The 19,502-nt window shown below is 38.8% G+C and overlaps 1 protein-coding gene across 2 annotated transcripts in view; it reads left to right on the top strand.

Annotated features, from left to right (window-relative positions):
- MID2 (midline 2) overlaps positions 1-19,502 on the top strand; it is a 191,609-nt gene that overhangs the window by 133,441 nt on the left and 38,666 nt on the right. For both annotated transcript variants that reach the window (XM_054580381.1, XM_054580379.1), the window contains exon 6: positions 19,333-19,460. In XM_054580381.1, the coding sequence (XP_054436356.1) occupies positions 19,333-19,460 (128 nt within the window). The remainder of the gene's footprint in view (positions 1-19,332; positions 19,461-19,502) is intronic.

Raw genomic sequence — 19,502 nt, 5'->3', positions numbered from 1 at the left:
ATTCTGATTGTCTGAATTTTTCCCCCGTTCCCCCTCCACCCATCCCACCCCACCCCTCACTCCCACAGTCAATCCCCACTCTGTTGTCCATGTCCATGGGTCATTCATAAATGTTCTTTGTCTAGTCCCTTCCCCTCTTTCCACCATTGTCCTCTTTCCCCATCCCCTCTGGTCACTTTCAGTCTGCTCCATGTTTCCATGCCTGTGGTTTATTTTCTTTGTTAGTTTATTTTGTTGAATACAGTCCACTTATAGGTGAGATCATATGGTATTTGTCTTTCACCAACTGGCTTATTTCACTTAGCATAATATTTTACAGTTCCATCCATGTTGTCGCTAAATGTAGGAGTGTCATTTTTCTTTCTCTCTCTCTTTTGTTCTTTATTTCTTTCTTTCTCTTGCTTTTTTCTTTTCTTTCTTTCTTTTTTAAAATGTAGATTGATTTTATTTATCTTTAAATTTCAAAGTCAGTTATAAACTATTAAAAAATGTAAAACCATTATAAAGTCTCAGCAATTAAAACAACATGACACCAGCAAAGAAATAATCAAGTAGATCAGTGAAATAAAATGAGCATTGTAGAAATAAATGTATATATCTGTCTAACAATGTAATGTATGATTAAATTGATATTTCAAATCCATGGGGAAAGTAAGGCTTATTCAACAAATAACGTTCATGGACCATTATTACTTGAAATAAAGCAAATATTGAGCTGTATTTCACACACTGTAAAAGAAATATTCAAGTGAGTTAAAAATCAGTATGTAGAATCTAAGGAGTTTTAGGAGAAAATACAAACAAATATTTTTCTTACCCTGAAGTAAAATATTCAAACCCAGAAGCTATAAAGTAAAATATTGACAATATGACTATATTAAACATTTAAGACTATAGAGTAATATACATATAAAAAAGTTTGAGGACAAGAAATAGAATGGGAAAGTATTTGTCACACATCTAAAAAGGGGTTAGTTGTTTTTTTTTTTTTCTAAGGGAAAAAATTCTACAAACTTTTAATCAAAAAATGGATAAAGAATATCAAAAAGTCATTTAAAGCTTTTTAAACATAATAGAAACAGGCAAGAAAAAAACACAAACAGGTTTATATTCAACAAATAATAAAGGAACAATTAAAATAACACATCATTGACACTATCAGATTTGTACATATTAAAAATATTGGTAACATCAAGTATTGGCAACTGTGAAAGGAACTGGGTATTCATAGACTCTTTTTTCTTCATCTTCTTAAAGCAGACCCTTTAGCATATTTTGCAGTATTGGGTTGGTGGGAGTGTGTTCTTTTAGCCTTCTTTTGTCTGGGAAACTCCTTATTTTGCTTTCCATTTGAATTGAGAGCCTTGCTGTGTAGAGCAGACTTCCTTGCAGGGCTTTGCTTTTCATGACTTGGAATATTTCTTGCCACTCCCTTCTGGCTTGCAATGTTTCTGTTGAGAAGTCAGCTGCTAGCTGTATCGGCGCTCCCTTGTATGTTAGTACTTCTTTCTTTCTTGCTTCCTTTAGGATTCTCTGTTTGTCTTTGATACTTGTCATTTTAATGATGATATGTCTTGGAGTCAGCCTCATTGAGTTCCTCTTGAATGGGACCCTCTGTGCTTCCTGGATTTGTGTGACTTTTTCTCTACTCAAATTAGGGAAGTTTTCCATCATTACTTTTTCAAACAGGTTCTCTATCTCTTCCTCATGGTCTTCTCCTACTGATATCCCTATTAGATGGATATTATTATGTTTCAGGTTGTCCTGCATTTCTCTAAATGCCTCTTCATTCTTTTTGAATCTTTTTTTCATTTACTTTCTCTTTCTGGGAGCTTTTCTCTACCTTCTTCTCCAGCTCGCTGATTCAATCCTTGGCTTCATCTAGCCTGCTTTTGATTCCCTCTTCTGTGTTCTTCAATTCAGAAATTATATTCTTCATTTCCTCTAGCCTCTTGTTCAGAGTTTCTATGTGCTTTTTCATGCTGATAGTTTGCATTAAGTTCCTCGCAGTTTCCCTGATGTTTTTTTTTTTTTAATTCCCTTCGAGCTCATTGAGCTTTCTTATAACCATTGTTTTGAACTCAATATCTGATAGTTTACTTGCCTCTATTTCATTTAGTTCTCTTTCTGGGGATTCCTCCTTTCCCTTTGACTGGGAGGTATTTCTTTGTCTTCCCATTATCTGTGAGACTCTTCCTTTTTGCTTCTGCTTCTTAAATTTATCTGTCTTGATTTCCTGACTGTGTGGTGTGAACTTTTATGGTAGGAGACCACTGTTTTAACTTTCTGGATCTGCCTCTGATGATGCCAGATATTGTCCCTGTATGACATTAGGCAGTCTGTTCGAGACTTCCTGGAATCCACTGTCTGTAGCTGTCTCCTTCAGCTGTTAATCTACTCAGGTGCACTCAGCAGGCCATCTTAGACAGCACAGGGCAGGCCAAGTCCCTCCTGGAGGCAGGATTATTGGGTTCTCTCATGGTGCTGCTGCTCAGCAGAGTGGTCTCTGACTGAGCAAGATGGCTGCTGCCACATGGGGGGTGAGTCAGCACTTAGATCCCACTGGCTACTCTCTCAGTTCTCTCCCCAAAACCCACTTCCCCAGTCTGTCCTCAGGCGTCTCTAGCCCACTCTGTCTCCGCCCTTGCTGGAGACCAGGGTAAGTGGCTACAAATAAAATTTATGTATTGGCCCTTTAAATGGCTCTTTTTGTCCCCAGGCCCCTGTCTTTGACAGCATGCAACCCTGCCACTTTTCACAGCTGGCTGTTTTCTGTGTACTTTTTGGGCTCTGGTGCTGTAGGCTGGAGATCCCCAATTTTGGTTTAGACCCCACTCCTCAAGGGGATCCAACTGGCCATTTCAATATTCTTCTGGTCCTGTTGCCTGTGCGCGCCCCGCCTGCCTTCTCAAGCCTCTACCACACTCCTTACCAGTTAGATTGTGCTAAAGTAATTCTTCTGTCTGAGGTTATAAGTCTTCTCTCTCGATACTGTTCAGTTGTTTGTTCCAGGTGATTTCTCCACAATTTAGTTGTAATTCCAGATTGGTCCTGGGTGGAAGAAAGTGTGACTTCCATTCACTCCTCCACCATCTTTGATTCTCTAGCCTCTTTTCATATGTATTTGCCATCTGTATGTCCTCTTTGGAGAAGGGTCTGTTCAGGTCCTTTGCCCAATTTTTAATTGGATTGTTTTTTTTTGTTGTTGTTGTTGTTGGTGTTGAATCCTTTATAAGTTCTTTATAAATCTTGGATATTAACCCCTCATCAGATGTATATTTGGTGAATATGTTCTTTCATTCAGTAGGTTGTGTCTTCAATTTGCTCATGGTCTTTTGCTGTGCAAAAACGTTTTAGGTTGATGTCGTCCTGTTTGTTTATTTTTCTTTTGTTTCCTTTGCCCAAGGTGACATATCAGAAAAAATATTGCTACAAGAAATGTCGAACATTTTACTGCCTATGTTTTCTTCTAGGATTTTTATGATTTTACAACTTACATTTAAGTCTAATACATTTTCCCAGCTCCACCTATTGAAGTGACTTCAATGTCACTTCATTGACTTTATTGAAGTGAAGTGAAGTGACTCACTTCAATTCAGTAAAGTGAGAATGGACTTTACTCCATTGTATGTTCTTGCCTTCTTTGTTGAATATTAATTGACCATAATGGCATGGGTTTATTTCTGGACTCTCCAGTCTGTTCTATTCATCTATATGTCTCTTCTTGTGCCAACACCATGCTCTTTTGGTTACTATGGCCTTGTAATATACTTTGATAACAGGTAGTATGATACCTCCAACTTTGTTCTTCTTTCTCGAGATTGCTCATGCTGTTTGGTGTCTTTGTGGTTCCAAAGAAATATTTGGAATATTTGCTTGAGATCTGTGAGATATATATTTAGTATTTTAATAGGAATTGCGTTGAATATGTAGATTGCTTTGGGTAGGATGGACACTTTAATGATTTTAACTTTTCCTATGCATGTACATAGTATATGCTTCCACTAACTTGTATCTTTTTCAATTTCTTCCTTCAGTATCTTATACTTTTCTGAGTATATCTTTTCCTTCCTTGGTTAAATTTATTCCTGGGTACCTTATTTTCAGTTGCAATAGTAAATGGGATTGTTTTCTTCATTTCTCTTTCTTATAGTTCATTATTGGTATATAAAAATGCCACGAAATTCTGAATATTAATTTTGTATACTGCCACTTCACCAAACTCATTTATTAGATCTAGTAGTTGTAGCTGGACTCTTTTCAGATTTTCCATATACAATATCATGTCACCTGTGAATAATGACAGTTTCACTTCCTTTTTTCCAATTTGGATGCCTTTTATTTTTTCTTGTCTGATTCCTGTGGCGAGGGCTTTCAGTACTATGTTGAATAAGAATAGTAAAAGTGCACATTTCTGTGTTTTTACTGATCTTAAGGAAAATACTTTTACTTTTTGCCCATCACATATGATGTTAGCTGTGGGTTTCACATATATTGTCTTTATTAAGCTGAGGTATGACCCTCTATTTCCACTCTGCTGAGAGTTTTTATCATAAATGGGTGCTGGCTTTTATCAAATGCTTTTTCTACATCCATTGATATGATCATGTGTTTTTTATCCTTCATTTTATTTATGTGATGTGTCACATTTATTGACTTGTGAATATTGTACCAAACCAGAATAAATCACACTTGATCATGGTGCATGATCTTTTTAATGTATGAGTATTGCTGGTTCTGGTTTGCTAATATTTTGTTGAGGATTTTTGCATCAATGTTCATCAGGGATATTGGCCTTTAATGTTGTTTGTAGTGTCTTTATCTGGTTTTGGACTTAGAATAATGCTAGCCTCGAAAAATGATCTTGGGAGTCTTTCTTCCTCTTGAATTTGTTGGAATAGTTTAGGAAATATAGGAGTTAGTTCTTTGAATCTTTGGTAAAATTCACCTGTGAAGCCATCCAGTCCAGGACTTTGTTTGCTGGGAGTTTTGTGATTACTGCTTTGATTTAATTAGTTGTAATTGTTCTGCTGAGGTTCTCTCATTCTTCCTAACTCAGTTTTAGAAGATTTTATGTTTCTAGGAATTTATCCATTCAACCAATTGTCCAATTTGTTAGCATATAATTGTTCATAGTATTTTCTTACAATCCTTTGTATTTCTGTGGTCTCAGTTGTTTTTTTGCTTCATTCATTTCTAATTTTATTTATTTGGTCCTCTCTTTTCTTGATGAATCTGATTAAAGGTTTGCCAATCTTGTTTATATTTTCAAAGAACCAGATCTTGGTTTCATTGACCTTTTGTGTTGTTTTTTTTTTTAAGTCTTTATGTCATTTATTTCTGCTCTAATCTTTATTGTTTCCACCCTTCTACTTACTCTGAGCTTTGTTTGTTTGTTTTTTTCCCTACTTCTTGTAGGTGTAGGGTTAGATAGTTTATTTGAGATTTTTCTTCCTTCTTTGTTTTAAAGATTTTATTTATTTATTTTTAGAGAGGGGAATGAAGGGAGAAAGAGAGGGAGAGAAACATCAATGTGTGGGTGCATCTCGCATGCCCCCTACTGGGGACCGGTCCTGCAACCCAAGCATGTGCCCTGCACTGGGTATTGAACTGGCGAGCCATTGGTTCACAGGCCATGCTCAATCCACTGAGGCACACCAGCCAGGGCATGATTCTTCTTTCTTCTTAAAGCATTCCTGTAATACTATGAATTTCTCTCTCCAGACTGCTTTTGCTGTGTCTTATAGATTTTGGAGCATTGTGTGTTCATTTTCATTTGTCTCTATTTTTTTTGTGTGTGTATATTCTTTTTTTTTATTTATTTTTTTATTAAATTAATTTATTTACTTTTTAAATACATTTGTCTCTGCCTTCCCCCCACCTCTTTCCCTTGCCCCCTCCCACCTTCCCTCCCTCAGCTCTTCCCCTTTGGTTTTGTCCATGAGTCCTTGCTATACGTTCCTTGACTTTCCCCTTCCCTTCCCTTTCCCTGCCCCCCCCCCCCTTCCCTCTTGTCTCTGTTGATTTCTTTTCCTTTCAGTGTTGCTGGTCATATTTTCCTTGCTTCTTTGCATTGTTGGTTAGGTTCCGCTTATAGGTGAGATCATAAGGTATTTGTCTTTCGCCCCCTGGCTTATTTCGCTTAGCATGATGCTCTCCAGTTCTATCCATGCTGTCGCAAAGTTTAGTACTTCTTTTTTTCTTTCTGCTGCGTAGTATTCCATTGTGTATATGTACCATAATTTTTTGATCCAATCATCTACTGATGGGCATTTAGGTTGCTTCCAACACTTGGCTATTGTAAATTGTGCTGCTATGAACATTTGTCTCTAGATACCTTTGATTTCTTCCTTGATCTTGTTAATCCATTCTTTGCTTAATAGCATGCTATTTAGCCTCCATATGTTTTAATTTTTTTTTTGTTTTTTATTACAACCTATTTCTAGTTTCATACCATTGTGGTCAGAGAAGATGTTTGATAAGATTTCAATCTTCTTGAATATTAAAACTCGTTTTGTGTCCTAACATGTGGTTTATTCTAGAGAATGTTATAATATGTGCACATGAAAAGAATATATAGTCTGCTCCTTTGGGAGCAAATGTTCTGTAACTATTAGTTAAATCCATCCAATCCAGTGTGTCATTTAAGGTCACTGTTGCCTTGGAGATTTTTTCATCTGGAAGATCTATCTATTGATATCAGTGGGGTGTTAAAATCTCTAACTATGACTATATTGCTGTCGACATCTCCTTTTATACCCACTAAGCTTTTCTTTATATATTTAGATGCTCCAACTTGGGTGCATAAATATTTATAAGGGTTATGTCCTCTTGTTCGATCAATCCCTTTAGTATTATGTAGTAACTTTCTTTGTCTGTTGTTATGGCTTTTGTTTTGAAGTCTATTCTGTCTGATAAAAGTATCACTATTCCAGTATTTTTTTTTCATTTTTATTTACATGGAATGTTTTTTTCCATCCATTCACTTTCAGTCTGTGTGTATGTTCTTCTGAAGTGGTCCTTTTATTGACAGCACATATATGAGTCATGTTTTATTATCTATTCAACTACCCTATATGTTTTGATTGATGCATTTAATCCATTTACATTAAGGTTACTATTGATAAGTACTCTTTTATTGTCATTATATTTTTTAAAAGTTTTCATTTTTCATTTTTTAGATTATCAGACATTTTTAAAATTGTTTTTAAATTTTTTTATAGTTCATATACATTTGTCTCCATTTTCCTGCTACTATTTTTCCCTGCGCCATCCACCCTCACCTCCCACCCTCAATCCTTCCCCACTTGGCTTTGTCCATGGGTCCTTTATACATGTTCCTTGACATGACCCTTCCCCTCTTTTCCCCATTACCACCCTCCTTCTTTCCATCTGGTTACTGTCATTTTCTTTTTTCTATCAATGATGCTGATTATATTTACCTTTCTTGTTTTTTTTATTAGGTTCCACTTATAGGTGAAAACATATGATACTTGTCTTTAACCCCCAGCTTATTTCAGTTATCATAATGCTCTCCAGGTGCATCCATAAGTCGTGAAGGGTAGAAGCTTGCTCTTTTTATCTGCTGCATAGTATTCCATTGTGTAAATGTACCATAGTTTTTTGATCCATGCTTTCATTGATGGGTACTTAGGTTGCTTCCAGCACTTGGCTATTATAAATTGTGCTGCTATAAACATTGGGGTGCATAGGTTCTTTTGAATTGGTGTTTTGGGATTCTTAGGGTATAATCCCAGCAGTGGAATGGCTGGGTCAAAAGGAAGTTCCATTTTTACCTTTTTGAGGAAATTCCAAACTTTTTTACACAGTGGCTTCACCAGTCTGTGTTCCCAGCAGCAGTGTACTAGGGTTTGCTTTTCTCCATAACCTTGCCAGCACTTATTGTTTGTTGATTTATTTATGATGGCTGTTCTGACCTGTGTGAATTGGTATCTCATTGTGGTTTTAATTTGCATTTCTCTGATGGCTAGTGATCCTGGGCATCCTTTCATATGTCTCTGGACGCCATGTATGTCCTCCTTGGAGAAGTGTCTGCTCAGGTCCTTTGCTCACTTTTTAATTGGATTGTTTGTTTCCTGGAGTGGAGTCATGTGAGTTATTTATATATATTGGAGATCAAACCGTTGTCTGAGGTATCATTGGTAAATATATTTTCCCATATGGCTGGTTCCTTTTTTTTTTTGCTGATGTTTTCTATAGCCATGCAGAAGCTTTTTAATTTGATGTAGTCCCATTGTTTATTCTTTCCTTTATATCCCTTGCTCTAGGAGACATATCGGTGAAAATATTGCTCCGTGGAATATCTGAGAGTTTCCTGCCTATGTTCCCCTCTAGGACTTTTATGGTATGGTGACTTATATCTAAGTCTTTTATCCATCTTGAGTTTATTTTTGTGTATGGTGTAAGTTGGTGGTTGAATTTCATTTTTTTGCATGTAGCTGTCCACATTTGTTGAAGAGGCTATTTTTACTCCAATTTATGCTTCTTCTCCCTTTGTTGAATAGTAATTAACATAGAGACATGGGTTTATTTTTGGTCTCTCCATTCTGTTCCATTGATCTATGTGTCTCTTCTTATACCAGTACCAGACATTTTTGATGACAGTGGCCTTGTAATATAGTTTGATATCAGGTATTGTGATTCCTCCTACTTTGTTCTTCCTTCTCAAAGTTGCTGCAGCTCTTCGGGGTCAATTATGTTCCATATGAGTTATTGAAATATTTATTCTAAATCTGTGAAACATGTCATTGATATTTTAATAGATATGTGTTAAATCTATAAATTGCTTTGGATAGTATAGATATTTTGATGATGTTAATTTTTCCAATCCATGGACATGGTATATGCTTCCATTTATTTGTGTCTTCCTTCATTTTTCTCTTCAATGTTGTATAGTTTTCTGCATACAGGTCTTTTACCTCCTTGGTTAAGTGTATTCCTAGGTACTTTATTTTTCTTGTTGCTCTACCAAATTGGATTTTTTCCTGATATCTTATTCTGATATTTCATTGTTGGCATACAAAAGTGCCTTCAATTTTTGAATATTGACTTTGTATCCTGCTGTTTTGCCAAATTCACCTATTACGTTGAGTAGGGTTTTTTTATTTTGTTTTGTTTTGTTTTTGTTTTTGTTTTTGTTTTTTTTTTTGGTGGAGACTATCGGGTTTTCTATGTATACTATCATGTCATCTGTAACAATGAGAGTTTTACTTCCTCCTTTCCAATTTGGATGCCCTTTATTTATTTATTTTTCTTATCTCATCACTGTGGCTAGGACTTCCACTACTATGGTGAATAGAAGTGGTGAAAGCGGACATTCTTGTCGTGTTCCCAATCTTAGTGGGAAAGCTTTTAGTTTTTACCCATTTCATATGATGTTGACTGTATATTTTTCTTCTATGACCTTTATTATGTTGAGATATGCCCCCTTTATTCCCACTTTGCTGAGTGTTTTTATCATCAATGGGTGCTGTACCTTATCAAATGCTTTTTCTGCATCTATTGAGATGATCATGTGGTTTTTGTCTTTCCGTTTGTTTATGTGATGTATTACATTTATTGATTTGCAAATATTGAAGCATGCTTGCATCCCTGGGATGAATCCCACTAAATCCTGGTGGAATATCTTTTTAATGTATTGCTGGGTGCAGTTTGCCAATATTTTGTTGAGGATTTTAGCGTCTATATTCATCAGTGATATTGGACTGTAGTTTTGTTTCTTTGTTGTGCCTTTATCTGGTTTTGAGATTAGAATGATGCTGGCCTCATAAAAAGAGTCTGGGAGTCTTCCCTCTTCTTGGTTTTTTTGGAACAGTCTGAGTAGGACAGCAGTTATCTCTTCCTTAAATGTTTTGTAAAATTTTCTTGTGAAACCAACCCATCCGGGGCCTTTGTGTGCTGGAAGGTTTTTTATTACTGCTTCAATTTCACCAGCTGTTATCAGTACATTCAGGCTTTCTGTTTATTCCTCACTAAGTATTGGAAAGTTATATTTTTCTAGAAATTTGTCCATTTCATTGAGGTTTTCAAATTTCTTGGAATATATTTTTTTTTAGTAATTTCTTATGATGCTTTGTATTTCTGTGGTGTCCCTTGTAGTTTCTCCTCTTTCACTTCTGATATTATGTATTTGGGTCCTTTCCCTTTTTTTCTTGATGCGTCTACTTAAGGTTTGTCGATTTTGTTTATCTTTTCAAAGAACCAGCTCCTGGATTTATTGAGCCTTTGAATTGTTCTTTTAGTCTCTGTGTCCTTCAATTCTGCTGTGATCTTAATTGTTTCCTTCCTTCTATTCACTCTGGGTTTTGTTTGTTGTTTTTTTTCTAGTTCTTGAGAATGTAGGGTTAGGTTGTTTATTTGAAATGTTTCTATGTTTTTTAGGTAGGCCTGTATTGCTATGAACTTCCATCTCAGGACTGCCTTCGCTGTGTCCCATAGGTTTGGAACTATTGTGTGTTCATTTTCATTTGTTTTAAGAAACTATTAATCAATATATATTTTATTGATTATGCAAATACAGTTGTCTCATTCCCCCCCTTTATTTCTCACCACCTTTCATCATCCCTCTATTCCACACACTCCCTCCCCCAGTTTACATCCATGGGTGGTACATATAAGTTCTTTGGTATCTCCATTTCCTATGCTATTCAGAACCTCTCCCTGCCTATTTTGTACCTACTATTTATGCTGATTATTTTCTTTACCTTTTCTCCCATTCTTACCCCTCCCCCTCCCCTCTGATCTTCACTTCCATGATTCTGTTCCTGTTCTAGTTGTTTCCTTAGTTTGTTTTTGTTTTTGTTTTTAGATTTAGTTGTTCATAGTTGTGAGGTTGCTGCCATTTTGCTGTTCATATTTTTTCTTCTTCTTTTTTTTAGATAAATCTTTCTAACATTTCATGTAATAAGGGCTTAGTGATGATGAACTCCTTTCACTTTATATTATCTGGGAAACACTTTTTCTTCCTTTCCATTAGAAATGATAACTTTGCTAGATAGAGTAATCTTGAATGCAGATCTTTGTCTTTTATGACTTCAAATACTTCTTTCCAGCTCCTTCTTTTCTGCAAGGTTTCTTTTGAGAAATCAGCTGAAAGTCTTATGGGCACTCCTTTGTAGGTAACTGTCTCCTTTTCTTTTGCTGTTTTTAAGATTCTCTCCTTATCTTTAATCTTGTGTAATGTAATTATGATGTGCTTTGGTGTGTGCTTCCTTGGGTCCAACTTCTTTGGGACTCTCTGAGCTTCCTGGATCTCCTGGAAGTCTATTTCCTTTATTAGATTGTGATAGTTCTCCTTCATTAGTTTTTTGAGTAAGTTTTCAATATCTTGCTCTTCCTCTTCTCCTTCTGGCACCCCTATGGTTTTGAGGCTTTCTTTTCCTGCACTGGAACCCTGGGTTGTGTGGTCAGTCTCACTCCCCAGCTGTTCATTCGGTTTATCCTCATGCAAATATGGGATTTCCTTGTCCTCCAGCTAACATCTCTTCCACCCCGTTCAAGCCACAGCCTTGCCATACATCCTCTCCGCCCTCGCTGTCTGTCTCCACCTCTCCTACCAGTCTGGATGAATTTTTCTTCTTTAGCTCCTTGATTGTCGGACTACCACACAGTTTGATTTTCTGGCAGTTCTGTTTATTTTTTGTTTATAAATTGGTTGTTATCCTTGTTTTGGTTGTGCGAGGGGGCAATGCATATCTACCTAACCTCAATCTTGGCCAGAAGTATTCCAGATACTTATTGATTTCTTCTTTGATTTCATTGTTAACCCATTCATAGTTTAATACCATGCTATTCAATCTCCATGAGTTTGAATTTTTTTTAAATTTTTTTCCTCGAGGTTGGTTTCTAGTTTCAAGCCTTTATGGGCTGAGAAAATGCTTGTTAAGGTTTCAATTCTCTTGAAATCATTGAGGCTTGTTTTGTGTCCTATCATGTGGTCTATTTTTGAAAATGTTCCATGTGCATTTGAAAACAATGTATGTTTTATTTCTTTGGAATGAAAGATTCTATATATATCAGTTAAGGCCATTTGATCTGATACATCGTTCAGCTCCACAATATCCTTGTTGATATTTTGTTTGGAAGGGGTATGCATTGTTGACAATGGGATGTTAAAATATCCTACTATCAGTGTGTTGCTGTCTATGTCTTTCCTGAAGTCTTCCAAGATTTTCCTTATGTATTTGGGTGCTCCGCTGTTAGGTGCATATATGTTTACAAGGTGTCTGCCTTCTTGATATATTCTTTCTTTGAGAATTTTAAGTGTCCTGTGTCTCTTTTTATGACCTTTGTTTTGAAATCTACTTTGTTTGATATAAGTATGGTTACCCCTGTTTTTTTCTTCCTGTGCATTTGCTTGTAATATTTTATTCCATCTCTTTACTTTCAGTCTGTGTCAGTCCTTTGTTCTGATGCGGGTCTCTTGTAGGCACCGTATGTGCCAGTCGTGTTTTCTTATCCATTCAGCTACCCTATGTCTTTTGATTAGAGCATTTAATCCATTTGCATTTAAAATTATTATTGATAAGTACTTATTCATTTTTTCCCTGTGTACCTGTGTTCCTGTCTTTCTCACTCTTTATCTTCATCTTCCTAAAGCAGTCCCTTTAGCACATATTGTAGTGATGGTTTGGTGGAGGGGTATTCTTTCAGCCTTCTTTTGTCTGGGAAACTCCTTATTTCTCCTTCCATTTGAATTGACAGCCTGGCTGGGTAGAGCAGTCTTGGCTGCAGGCCTTTGCTTTTCATTACTTCGAATATTTCTTGCCATTCCCATGCAGCTTGTAGTGTTTCTGTTGAGAAATCAGCTGCTAGCCATATCAGGGCCTGCTTGTATGTTATTAACTGTTTCTCCCTTGCTGCCTTTAGGATTCATTCTTTGTCTTTGATATTTGCCATTTTAGTGATGGTGTGTCTTGGAGGGGGCCTCATTGGGTTCCTCTTGAATGGGACCCTCTGTGCTTCCTGGATTTGTGTGACTTTTTCTCTCCTCCATTTAGGGAAGTTTTCCATTATTACTTTTTCAAAAATGTTTTCTATCCCTTGCCCTTCTTCTCCTTCTAGTATCCCCATTATACTGATATCATTACTTCTCAGGTTCTCGTGCATTTCCATAAACACCTCCTCATTCTTTTTTAGTCTTTTTTCATTTTCTGGCTCTTTCTGGGAGCTTTTTTCTACTTGTCTCCCAGCTCCCTGATTTGATTCTGTGCTTCATCTAGCCTGCTTTTGATTCCTTCTCCTATGTTTTTCAATTCAGAAATGGTATTCTTCATTTCCTCTTGCCTCTTGTTGATAGTTTCTATGTCCTTTTTCATGCTGATACTATTTACAGTAAGTTCCTCATAGTTTCTCTGTAGTTTTTTGTAATTCTCTCTGAGCTCACTGAGCTCATTAAGCTTCCTTAGAACTTTTGTTTGGAACTCAATATCTGATCGTTTACTTGCCTCTATTTCATTTATTTCTCTTTCTGGGGATTCCTCCTTTCCCCCTGATTGGGGGGAGGGTGTTTGTTTGTATTCTCATTATTTGTGAGACTCTTCTTTTTTGTTTCTGCTTCTTAAATTGATCTGTCTTGATTTCCTGACTTTGTGGTGTGAAATTCTTTCGTAGGAGACCTGTGAGATTCAGTCATGCAGTCTCCTTGATCTCCTGAACTTGTTACCCTTTAGATTCCTTTTATTCCATTTATGTTCACTCTCTTGTAGTAAGTGGGTTTTAATTGTTGTTTGGTTATTCTTTGGTGGGTCCTACCCTCCAGCTGGTTGACGGAGTGTCACTCTGCCCACCGCGTCGTGTGTGCTTTTGTTCAGGTGCTGCCAGAACAAAACCATGAAGCCCAGGAAACAAACCCACATTCACAAAAATAACTCCCCCCTGCAATCCCACAATCAACAGCAAATGAACCAGTATTGATAAGGCTGTAAAAAGATTAATACTAAAGAAAGAAAGGAAAGGAATAAACTATTAATATAAAATCAAGTGACTTAATATGCACAAACTTGAAGGACCCGAAATGAACATTGAAAAGCTATGTATTAAATAAAATATCACAAATCATGTAGACGACCACAGTGGATTTCATCTTGGTAACCTGTAGTATTTAAGGCTATTTTTTCTTTCTGGATCTGCCTCTGATGATATCAGGTTTTGACCCTGTGTAACCTTAGTCAGTCTGTTTGAGACTTCCAGGAATCTACTGCCTTCTGCAGTTGTTAATCTAGTCATTCTGCACTCAGAAGTTCAACTTAGCCACCACAGGGCAGGGCAGATCCTTCCTGGATGTGGCTATTGTTTCCTCTTATGGCACTGCCACTCAGTGGAGTGGTCTGCCTGAACAAGATGGCTGCTGCCACATGTGGGATGACTCAGCATTGGGATCCCACTGGCTACTCTCTCAGTTCTCTCCCAAAGCCTCCATCTCCAGTCTTTTCTCAGGTGTTCTAGTCCACTCTGCGCCCTCTTTAACCAGAGACCTACTGTCTGTGGCTGCCACTCTGCACTTAGCAGCCAGACTTAAGCACAACAGGGCCAGGGCAGAGTCCTTCCTGGGCAGCTCGGGGCGGGGGTGCTATTGTATCGTCTTACGCTGCTGCTGCTCAAGGGACTGGCCTTTTTGAACAAGATCTGCATGTGGGATGACTGAGCACGCAGATCTCACCAGCTATTACCTTAGATCTCTCCCCGTAGTCTCCTCAGGTGTTTCTAGCCCACTCTGTCCCCGACTTTTCTGGAGCCCAGGGTAAGTGGCTGCATATAAAAATTTATGCATTGGCCCTTTAAATGGCTCTTTTCATCTTCAGCTGCATGTCTCTAGCTAGAGCAACCCTGTCACTTTTCATAGCTGGCTGTTATCTGTGTACTTTTTGGGCTTCAGTACTGTAGACTGGAGATCCATGCTTATGGTTTAGATGCCACTCTTCTCAGGGGGGATCCAGTTGGCCATTTAAAAATCCCTCTGACACTGCTGCCTGTGGCCACACAACCAGCCTTCTCGAGTCTCCACCACACTCTTTACCAGTCAGGTTGTCCTAAAGATGATTCTTCTTTCTGTCAGAGGTTATAAGTCTTCTCTCTCGCTATTGTTCAGTTGTTTGTTCCTGGTGATTTCTCCACAATTAAGTTGTAATTCTAGATTGGTCCTGCAAGGAGGTCAGTGTGACTTCCAGTCATTCTTCTGCCATCTTGCCTGACTCCAAAAAGATTTTATTTATTTATTTTTTGGGAGAAGGGACAGGAGGGAGAAAGAGAGGGAGAGAAACATTGATGTGCGAGAGATACATGGATCTTTTGGCTCTCACATACCCCCAACTTGGGACCTGGCCCACAACCCCATCATGTTCCCTAAGTGGGAATCAAACCTGTGATCTTTCAGTTTGCAGGCCAGTGTTCAATCCACTGAGCCACATCAGTAAGGGCTATTGTCATTATATTTTTCTATATCTATGTTCCTCTATATTTGTTGTTGTTGCTGTTCTTCTTCTTTTTCTCTTCCTCCTGTTCCTCCATTTCCTCCTCCTACTACTTCAAGCAGGTCCTTTAACATTTTTTCAATACTGGTTTGGTGGTAATAAATTCCTGAACTTGTATAACTTTTTCCTTCACCAGGTTAAGGAAGTTTTCATCCATTAAAAGGACATGGTTTCCATGTCCTTTTTAATGCTTACTATCTCTTTAAGTTCTTTTTTTTTTTTAAGATTTTATTTTTATTTTTTATTTTTAGAGAGAGAGGAAGGGAGGGAGAAAAGGAGGGAGGAAAACATCAATGTGTGATTGCCTCTTGCATGCCCCCTACTGGGGACCTGGCCTGCAACCCAGGTGTGTGCCCTGACTGGTTGGGAGCACGAGCATTGATGTTTCTCTCCCTCTCTTTCCCTTTCTCTGAAAGTAAATAAATATGACCTTTTAAACAATAAACCCTTCATTTGGAATCTTGGTTGCTTCCATTTCATTTAATTATTTTTCTGGGGATTTGTCTTATTCTTTCATTTAGGGCATATTTCTTTGTCTTTCCATTTTGTCTATGTGTATTAGGTAGATCTTCTATGACTCCTAAACTTGTTATGATGGCTTTATGATGTTGGCGTCTTTTGGGGCTTAGTGGTGCAATCTTCCAGATTATCTGAGCTCAGTGTTCCAGGAATGTTTCTTGTGGGTTGTGTTCCCCTTCCTGTTGTAGTTAAGCCTTGAATGCTGTTGGCCCTTTTTGGGTGGAGTTAACCCTTTTGGCTGGTTGACTGTAAGCATAAATCTCAATCACTGTGTATGAGTCACTATGCATGGGCTGCCCCCTGATGCATAGTTGTTCCCAGCAGATTCAGGTGCCTGCTGCAGTCCCCCTTTGGGTGTGCCACTTGTGCAGCTAATTTGGCTAATTTGAGCTCTGTTGTAGTCTGAAGCCCCCCTAATGGTTGTGCTGGTTCTGAGTCCACTTGGGCAGGGTTCAGGTATAATTTAATGTCAGATGTTCTGTGTAACTAGCCTTGGGCTACCTACTTGGAGCTATCATGCTATTCAATGTTTTTAGCTGCATCTACTGGTCCCGGGTGTGCCTGGGAGGGGCCAATCTGTATATAAGGGTCAGCTTCCTCCAGCTTAGAGCTGGAGGCAGATCTATAAAATGTCTGAGGCTCCGTGAGGTCCACCTCCACCTGTCAGCTACTCCACCTCCCCCTGAAGTTGCCTGGTCTTTCTCCAAGGAAATACTTCCTTGGAAAGAAAAGGAATTATTTTCTCCCAGTAAAGACTGTAGAATGAGCCCCGGCTGCCATGACCCACAGACCCTTCAACAGGTCACGAGCTCAGTAAGGAAGGGTTACTGGGGTCAGGAGGAGGGGCCTTGTTGGTTTTCTACTGGGGGACTCATGGTCAGACAATCAATGAGGGGAAAGTGACTCCTACTCCAGAGCCATGCCCATCAGTCTCTGCCAGTCTCCATCTCTGGCTCCTTCAGGAGGAGCATGCTACAGGTTCAGGTTGGGTGCAGTTAGCCATCCTCTCTGCAAGAGGAAGCTCAGCAGGGTGGAGCCACTGGGGCTAGGGGACAAGGGAGGACAAATCAAAATAGTCTTCCATTGGCAATGGTGCAGGAGGGGGCCAAGCACTTCATCTCAGTCCCAGATAATAGCCTCCAAGGGAGTCACACTCCAAATGTCCCAGCTCCAAGCAGCACTACCTCACTCTACCCCCTCTTCTACCCACCCACCCTGCCCTCCACAGATCTGAGCTCTTTAGGATGAGGCCATGGAGACTTGAGAGAACAGATCCAATCTCTCATTGGGGGTGGTGCCAGCAAGCCTGTAGGGGGGGCGCTTCTTCCCTTTTCTGGGCAAGAACCCCTGAGGTAAAGGTGCACCAAATGTCCCAGCTTTGAGCAGCCCTCATACCCCACTATACCCAGCAGGACTAAGCTCAGCAGGGCAGGACCCCCAGCTGCTAGAAAGGCAGGTCAAATGAGTACCCTATTGGGGGAATAACATGGGCTGAACTCACAGGAGAGATAGGAATGCCGCCACCCCCCCCCCCCCCGATGTAGCCACTCAACCAAGCACCTGCCCATCTGATTCCCAGACAAAAAGCCTCTCATGGAGACATGCTCCAAAAGTCCCAGCTCTGCCAGGCACTCTGCTCCCCCAGTATTACTGAACTCAGGAGGGTGAGGCCACAGGGACTGTAAGGGCAAGCCAAGTAATTCAACAGGTCATAGGAAGGGCACTGGCTTTGCACTCAAGGTGGGTAAGAATGGTCCCCTTTCCAAAGCTACACAATTCACTGTCTGAGTCTCCACCTAGAGCTTCTGCAGATAAAGAGCGCTCCAAGAGTTCCTGTTGGGTACAACCAGCAGGCCCCTGTGCAAGACCTGAGCCCCATAGAATGGTGTTGCCAGTAGAAGGACAGTGCACTCCTCAGTCTGGTGCTGTAAAAATAGGAGTGCTTAACCTGGGAAGGTGGCATCTGGGTGTCTAGCAGACTCCCTTCTACCCCAGGTGACTGAATCCCCACTGATTTTCACTACCATGTGCTACTCGGACTCCTCTGATTTTCACTACCATGTGCTACTCGAACTCCTCTTCTTGTCTCTGTTACTCTGGGTTGAGGATCCCTGCATGGGGTTCAGACCCTGCACTCCTGGTGGGGAAGGAGTTTGGCAGCTGAGATATCCCTCCAGCTGAGCCACTGCATGTGGGTGCAGGAGCCAGCCCTTTCCACATCTCTGCCCTTGTTACCAGCCTCTATGTGGCTTCTTCTATAAATCCTTGGTTATAATATTTCATCATAGGTAGCCTTCAGTTGGTTATTCAGGTTGATTGCTCTGTAATTTAACTGTAAATCCTGTTTGGCACAGGGAGCAAGTGAGTGTACCTTCCACTTACTCTTCTGCTATCTTATAATCCATACCTACCTTTTTTTTGTTAAAAAAAGGAACTGTCTTAAATGGTTAAGGCTATACAGTTGAGAAGCCAGTGAACATGGGTTCAGTAATATATTTGTCCCTGTCCCTTACTGACTGTGTGACCTTGGCCAAGTTACTTAACCTTTCTGTGTGTCAAGTTTCTCATTTACAAAATGTAAATAATGCTTACTACACATGGTTATGGTAAGGAATAAGTTAGATAATGTATGTAAAGTCTCTATGTAAAAATACTAAATTCTCAATAAATGTTAGCAGTTGTGTTGTTAGTCATTCAGTTATTCATTTAACAATTATATGTATTTACTATGTGTCCAACACTGTGCTAGGAACCATGGGAGATATGAGGTGCAAAATATGAGCCCTGTTTTTATATGCTTATAATTAGTTGAGGAGATAAAACTAGCATAACATTTTACAATTAGAGAATAATACAATTAAAGGTAAATGTTATAAAAGATCAAATAAATTACAGTATTTAGGGAGAGGCTTTAACAGCCCCAGTGTGCTGGCTTGTTGATTAGCATAAAAAAATAGATGGGGAGAAAAAAAATAAAACTGCTCTTACTAGGCCTTCAGAGGTCTAGTTTTGATTCTGCCTGCCAGATAGAAATTGATGCAGAGGGGAAAAACATCCTGTATTTACTTCTGAAAATTAAGACAGGATGGGGGAGTGTGTTTCATAGGGGAACATATGTGAATAAACATGATATAACCCATAATTGGTTCTTGATTATTAACATTAAAATATTTTCATTGGCAAACACAGATATGATATTTTTCACTTAATTAATCAAGCCCTACGAGTCATATATTTTTAACTTGTTAAACCAGAAATCAAATACTGGATAAAGGCTGCAAACCTATTTTGATGTACATTGATGTACTTTTCTCTTTTGCAGAGTCGCTATGGCAACTGCATCTTCTCAAGTTCTGATTCCAGACATCAATTTTAATGATGCCTTTGAAAACTTTGCTCTAGATTTTTCCAGAGAAAAGAAACTGCTGGAGGGGCTAGATTATTTAACAGGTGTGAAAATACTGTGCCTCTTTTCCTGTTTTAATTCTTTTC

This window comes from Pteronotus mesoamericanus, unplaced genomic scaffold (genome assembly GCF_021234165.1).
Source record: "Pteronotus mesoamericanus isolate MK-2021 breed Mesoamerican mustached bat unplaced genomic scaffold, CSHL_Meso_final contig_58, whole genome shotgun sequence".
Classification (NCBI taxonomy): Eukaryota; Metazoa; Chordata; class Mammalia; order Chiroptera; family Mormoopidae; genus Pteronotus; species Pteronotus mesoamericanus.
The sequence above is the reverse complement of the archived record's forward strand: the minus strand, read 5'-3'. Positions and strand labels throughout refer to the sequence as shown.